Here is a 7,312-nt window from a genome sequence, read left to right on the forward strand (position 1 = left end):
AGCAAAGCAGTTAACTGTCTGTCCTCATCACTACAAACCTCTCTCCAATAGTCTGACTATTCAAGGATAGGGAGACACAGAAGCAGAAAAAAAAATGAGATAATAAATGTGGAAGAACTTTGACAAAAATATAAAACAACTCTATAAAGCATTACTATAACCACTGAGAATCATTCTGGAGTAATGAACAAGGATTAGGAAAACCTGGGTTCAGGTCCTGCCTCTGACCCCTACTAGCTCATTCGAAAAAGTTACTTAAACTCTCCCAAGCAACTAAGACTGTAAGTTTCAAATGAGTTGCTGATATGCATTTGTGAAGAGAATTTACACACAGGGAGTTCCTCATACCAATGATATCACAGAGGTCCTCTTCCCTCCACCCACCCCTCAAATTATCACTATTAGAGGTTGTCTTGCTCCTTCATGATTAACCAATGGCACTACTCACTAGAAGGACAATAAATGAAGCTTTCTGGCCTTGTGCCAAGTCCTCAATGGGACTGTTATTAGCCCATGAAAAAATTATCAATGAGTGACTGTTTCATCATGCCACAATCCCTTCCGCCCCACCCCTCTGTAACTCAGAGGAAGGGGAAGGGCAGCCCTAGGGTCCCTGCACAGAACTGGGAGCACCAAGAAGGATGGAGAAGGAACAGTGAAGGGGGCAGAGGTGGGGGGAGATGGATGGAGAGAAGGGAGAAATAAAAGAATCAAGTCAGAACTGAAGGAGGGGCCATGGTGAGAGTCCATAAATATCTGAAGGGTGGGGTGTAGGGGTGGGAATTTCATGAGGCCAGAGGACTTCAAGGGAGAGCCAGCCACTCAAACAACAAGATGAAAATAAGAGAAGGAAGATTCAGATATTATACCAAGAAAAAACTCTGGACAGTGACAACTGCTCTACCATGAATAGCCTCTGAAGGATGACTAGAAACCCCACCCACTTGGAGAAATTTAAAATTTAAGCAAAGAAATAAAAATATCATAGAGCATATTTCCACTGTGACTGGTAGAGGGACTAGATAATCTAGTTGATTTCCTGACCAAGTTGTTTGGAGAAACATGCAAAAGTCTTTTTTGCCAATGTTCCTGATTCAGCGGAAGATTTATTATTTGTGAAAGCCTCTCTCCACACCACCCCCCATCTCCACCCACTCATTCCCAGATTCAAGTATTCTTCAAGGGAGATAGTGCAAAAAGAAGTCACATGACTTTATCCTGGCAATGAAATTAGGGCAATATGACCTCAATTTCCAAATATTGGGGTCATGTTTCATTTTGCATACACTCTCTCCCCATTAAAATATTGAATACTTTTCCCCCCAAACAGCCAAAAACTAAATCTTACTTTCCATTCTTTCATTGGCCAAAAAGGAGGCCAAAAAGAAAAAAGAAAGCTGTTATGGAATAACTCTAAAAACATCTGGCAGAGGGTCCCAAGTGAGTAAAAAAGAAAAAAGTCACTTGCATATACCTTTTTCCATTTTCTCTGGGTTTCAAGCCCTAAGCCATCAACCCCAGCAATGAATTATCACATCCAAAGCCAGGAGCAGGCGCTTTTGAGGGAAGGCTGAGGGAAGAAGTCTTGCTTATTAAGATCATCCATTCCCTGTCACCCCTATTTCTTTTCCAATGAGGTTTTTTGTTTCTGTTTGTGCCCCTAAAAGCCCAATAAACACAGAATTCAAGCAAAGTATAAGACAGGCAAGGCACTAGTTTCTTCTCTCTCCAATTCCAAACTTAATGTTTCCCCATTTCTTTCTGAACCATCTAAGAATGAAGATCACTATTACAATGTGCCTTACCTACATTCTTAGAGGATAACTAGGAACAACTGTTATGGAGTGGTCAACCTGTCTAATTCAGACTAATAGGTGGGTAAACCATGACATCTCTCATTCTCCACCTCCTTCTTGGCCTTCCTTCCCTTTCTATCTCAAAAGAAATTTAGAACCAAAGTATCCTAGAATGTCATCAGTGGAAGGATCAAAGAATTTAGAGGTGGAAGGGACTTTAAAGATCTTAAGATTATAGATTGGAGAGCAGGAAGGGACTTTAGAGATTGCCTCTAAACTCTTCCTTTAACAGAGGAATCTAAGGTCCAGACACACAAAGTATTCACCCAAAGTCACACAGGTAATAAGTAGTCCAAGAGCTGGGATTTGAACCCAAGTTCTCTGATTTCAGATCCCATATCACACCCCATCTAGTCCAAGCCCTTCATTTTAAAGAAAGGGAAACTGAGGCCCAAAGAGAGAAGTAAGGCGGTCTGATCAAGGTTCCTGTGAGTTAGTAGCAGAGCAGTTATTTGAACCTGGTTTCCTGGCTCCTACCCCAGTCCGGTAATATTTCTGCTCTCCTCCAAGCAATAGAGCTGTCCCCAGTATCTTTGGTACTGCTTCCTCTCTGCCCAAATATACCAGGAGGACAAAGAACATTTCCATTTGCAATCAATAAATAAAGATGATCACCAAACTTTGTTTCATTTATAAAAGTGGGACTGGTGGGGCTAGGGAATAGTAATGTGAAGAAGACATGCTGTCCATTCACAACTGCTTTTGTTGGTGGCAGTATCTGACTCTGTGATCCCATGGCCCATATCTACAACTGTTAGCGACATGAAAAGTAGCCCCTTCCACCTCCATCTCTACTAATCAGATAACCTTTTCTCAGATGAATCACTGGAGCATGTTAAAAAGCAAAGTATTTAGGGAAATGTAGTAAGATAGCCCTTCTGCCACAGATTTGTGACCTGGGCCAAGTTACTTCCTCCCCTTGGACAGCAGTTCCCTTTCTGTATAGTGAGGATAAGATTGCCATAAGATTCCCGCCCCCCTACCCCATCATTCTGTGATTCTACAATTCTACCCGTCTTCCACAATTAGTCAATTAGACCTACGGGACTTTTCCTTTTTTTTTTCTCGGAAAAGCATAATTCTTTCTTATTAGAAGGTCTTACCCTTTTGGAAGTTATGGCTATAATGATCCTGAACTGAAGAAGATAGTTGCTTCAAGGTCTGGTAAGCCCTGAATCTCTTCAGTCTTAATAAGACAGGCAATTTTCAATGTAGAAGTTTGCAACTTTCTAAGTTAAACAGAAATCAAGTCATTTTGCAGACTCGGTCGGAAAGCATCGGGTTATAATGTGACAGGGGCTTACCCCATCACTCGAGCCCCTCTCTCTTCCCGCTGGGCATCTCCGACTACAGCTTCAGGATGGTTGCTACAAGTATTTTAGAATAGTTTATATAACTTTGACCACAAGTCTGGCCTCAGGTTCCACGCACCCAGCCTTGGAAGGAAGAGACAAGTAGAAAGTTGTATGCCTGGAGAAAGGGGCGGGAGTTTGAAGAGGAACAATTTTGGTCCTTCTCAGGTCTCTGCATCCCCCATGAAAAAATCTTAAAAGGATTTGAATTAAAATCCATGCTCTTATCTCCTTACTCTCTCCAATCACGGAAAGAAGACAGTACCAAGAGAAAGAGAAAGTACGAGCTCTGGGAACAACTTTTACGCGCCTTGCCTTCCTCTCCAGATTTACAGAGTCTAACTCTAGGACTTTGGGGGCTGGGACGGATATGTAATCTCGTACTGAGAAGATGGAGCTATAGGGGGCGACGGTTCCCAGTTTTAATAAAGAAAAGTTTGGGGCTTTGCCTGTGTGGGCTAAAGTTGAGTGCCTTTGATCTGCGTGAGTGGGAGAAGAGAGACAAAAGTTAGCCCTCCTCATAGACTATCGTTTCGGTTCATCAAAAATCGCCCCATTTGCACACAACTCCCGATTCTGCTACGATTCCAGCCCCCTTAGTCGGCTTGGGAAGATGGAGGGAGGAGAAGCAAGGGGGTATTGTGTTTTAACGTTCCTTCCCTTTTACGGGGCCCCAGACAAATGGCATTCGGAAGACTTAAGCAGCTCAAACTTTCTTCCTTCCCTACCCCGGAATGCACGGGCTCAGGAAAGCCCAACTCTGCAACTCCGACCCGCCCGTACCAGTGCCTCTGGGCTCTCCTGCAGCTGGCCCCAGAGGTGCCCAGAAGAATGACACAAGTGCGCACTGCTAGCCCCAGCTCCGACCCCAGCCGGGGTAAGAAGGAGAGACAGCGCGAGAGCCTCGGTCCAGGCTTACCTGCGTGGCTCGGCCAGACGGCGGAGAGGAGGAAGGTGGCGACCAGGAGCGGGCAGTCGCGTATCCAGCTTCGCCGTTTCCACCGTGTGTGGGCGTCCATGCTCACGTTCACCCGGGGCCGCTGGGCAGTTTTGTGAAGGGGGCACTTGGCCAAAGCACTGGGAGCCCAAAGCACCAAAAAGATCCTGGGAAATGAAAACTTTTAGGGAGCCATGAGGAGGTCCACTTCTCTCTATCTTTCTCTTTTTAAGAAAAAAATGAATTTTAATGTGTTAGGGGGCAGGGCGGGGATTCGACTTGTTGCAGCGTGGGGATTGCCGGGTCTGAACGGTATTAGGAGCCCCCCCCACCCGGATCCTTCTGTGACCCCCTGCCCCTTTTCCTTCTCTTCTCCTCTCTTCTCTTCCCTCTTCTCCTCCTCCTCCTCCACCTCTCCTCCTCCTCCCCTCGACCTGCTCCTTCTGGGGATCTTGTCTCAAGTGATGTCCCCTGCCAGCCGGACGGAGGAGTGAAAACTTTTTCTATTTTCCCCCCCTTTCTCCCTCCCTCCCTCTCTTTTCTTGAAGGCAGAGGGAGGCTGGGGCTGTCGATCCAGGCAGCCAGCAGCAAATCAGAACTCGACGCCCGGCTCTCGGAGGTCGGCCCCCGGTCTCCCACTGGATAACGGGGCTAGTGGGGGTGGGGAGTGCCGGGGAAGGGAAGGGGGAGAAGTTTTCGAGCGAAAAGGGGGTGGGAGTAGAGAGCGAACGTGTGGTGTGTGGCAAGCCTGTTCTTTTCTCTGCAGCGGTTCCCCCAACCACGCCAGGGGAGCCACAGAAGGGCAGGACCAGCGGCAAGTTTGAACCTAGTGAAAGCAGACTTTCTTCAGGTGGCTGCTCCTTAAGCTCGGGCAGGGCTAACTTAGGTGTCCACACCTGGCCGACATCCACACGGATGGATCCCAGATGTCAGAACAAGGGTCTGGGCCGGCTTCAGGATACCCGGGCTGGGAAAGGCCCCGTTGCTTTATAAATACAAGAAAGCCTTGATTAAACGCCTGCTGTATTTAGAGCTATGTGCAAGGTGCCAAATAGATAAAAAGCTTAAATGGGATAGGTCAGAGCTCTTTGTGGACAAATGTACAGATAGAAAGTCATAACTTTGCTGGGTAAGAACATCTGAGAGTCCTGAGTCACGTGCATCATCGAAGGCAGGAGGCTAGAACATTCCATTTTCCAGAAGGGCCGAAGTTAAAATCGTTCTTTTTTCCTGTCTCCTTCCCACCCCACCCCCATAAAAGAAATTTATATGAAACTTAAAGTTATTCTTCTCAGTGCATTGGAAATCTATCAATTCTAGGGTTGTGCAGACTTTTCTGTAACAAATAAACTGGCAAGAGAACTTTCACTAAACTCTATGGGCCTGTAGGATATGACTAGTTCCAATGTTACAATTTGAGCTTGTCATTAAATGCAACAATGGGCTGATTTTTCCCATCTCTAAGGCTTTTTTTTTAAATTATTTTAGAGAATCTTCTTCTGGAGCAGGCTACCAGGAAAAGGGATTTCCTTCTCCAGAGGGAAAATGACTAGACTTTGCCTTTTATCAATTTCTCTGTCAAAACTTCATTAAAGCCCTCTGTTTCAGCATCCGCAGATCATGACTAGGTTCTTCTTCTGTACAGATGAAGGAAAATTCCTTCAGGCAATAATCCCAACATTCTTTGATTTCATAACTTACAACCTTTCCTCAATGTGCCAGCTACCTACTTTCATATTATCTAGCTAACACTTAGCTGGCTGTCCAACTTTCCAGATAGATAGATAGATAGATGGATAGATGATAGATAGATAGATAGATAGATAGATAGATAGATAGATAGATAGATGCATGTATATGTATGTATATATGTATATATGTATATATGTATGTATGTGTATGTATGTGTGTATATGTATGTTGTATATACATAATATATATATAAATGGAAGTGAATTAAAATTGATTGTTTTGAGAAGGCAGTCCATCTTTTTAAGAGAACGAGAGAGCCTTCTGTGAATCACCTAGTCAAGGTGCACCCTCTCCAACCGCAGCTCTCAATCAAAAAGTGATGTGACATTTCCCAAATTAATTTGGTATGTCTTTCATTCTAAATATAGGAAGTATAGCGGAAGGGGTAGGAGAAAGGGAAGAAGGTGGGCCTTGAACTAAAACAGAGCTTTGGTATTTCAATTCCACAATATAATTCCTAAAAGTCTACATTCCAGACAGATACTACTAGCACATTTCTCCCCCACCCCCCAAACTCAATAACCCATCTTCCAACACTATGAATTCACATAAACCAGTTCCCAGACCAGGAATGAACACTCTCCTTATTTCCACCTTTCAGAATCTTGGTCTTGCTTCAAGGCCCAATGCAGAAGAGATGGTCTTCCTCCATGACGCCTCTCATAATTTTCCCCCTCCCTTCACCTTCCTGTTAGGTTAGTGTTCTCTCCCTCATTAATTTTCCTGTCTCTGTACTTATTTGTGGGAGTGTTTCTTCCCTCTAGATAGAATGTAAGCTTCTTGAGGGCAGGAATTGGTTCTTTTTGTGTCTCTTTGTATTCCCAAAAGGCCTTGAATTTAACTGAATTCAGAAGGTTTGTATGATTATAATTCTTCATTCCCATGTCCTCATCCTAACAAAGGACCAGCCCTTTGATAGGCTGGACTAACCTGTCCCTAGAGACCACACATAGTGACTACACCCTCTTTTGCTCTCCATAACCAAATGATTCCCTCTGGATACATGTCTTCCCAAATGGCAGTGCTGACATGGGTCAGTGACAGTTATCAGAAGATAATGTGGATTTTCCGGCTTCAGGTTTGGGAATGTTTTTCCCCTTCCCCCAGGACACAAGGGCTATTTTTTCCAACAAGCACATTTAGGTATTTATGTCTGTCATTTATCCCTTTGGGGACCTTTAACTCAGATGGAGCATCTGGTTTTTGACAGAGTTACCCTAGTGTTAAAACAGCTGGGCCAACCAAGAGCTCAAGGTCAAGTGACTTCCCCAAGGTCAGATCATGAGTCAACTGCTCAGCAAAGATTACAGGGTTAGATATTTATGGTTAATGGGTTGTTCATGAATAATTCCAAGGGTGTGAAACACACCCTATTGCTTTGAGAATAGTGGACAGAGCACTACTAAACTAATAGA

The 7,312-nt window shown here is 44.4% G+C and overlaps 1 protein-coding gene across 2 annotated transcripts in view; it reads right to left on the reverse strand.

Annotated features, from left to right (window-relative positions):
• COL5A1 (collagen type V alpha 1 chain) overlaps window positions 1-4,631 on the reverse strand; it is a 302,291-nt gene extending 297,660 nt beyond the window's left edge. Inside the window, exon 1 of one of the 2 annotated variants that reach the window (XM_020981919.2) lies at window positions 4,128-4,631. In XM_020981919.2, the coding sequence (XP_020837578.1) occupies window positions 4,128-4,227 (100 nt within the window). In that variant the 5' untranslated portion in view covers window positions 4,228-4,631. The remainder of the gene's footprint in view (window positions 1-4,127) is intronic. The other variant, XM_020981918.2, reaches the window with a different exon arrangement.
• Between the last annotated feature and the right edge of the window lie 2,681 nt (window positions 4,632-7,312).

Source organism: Phascolarctos cinereus, unplaced genomic scaffold (genome assembly GCF_003287225.1).
Source record: "Phascolarctos cinereus isolate Bilbo 61053 unplaced genomic scaffold, phaCin_HiC Scaffold_2;HRSCAF=192, whole genome shotgun sequence".
Taxonomy (NCBI): Eukaryota; Metazoa; Chordata; class Mammalia; order Diprotodontia; family Phascolarctidae; genus Phascolarctos; species Phascolarctos cinereus.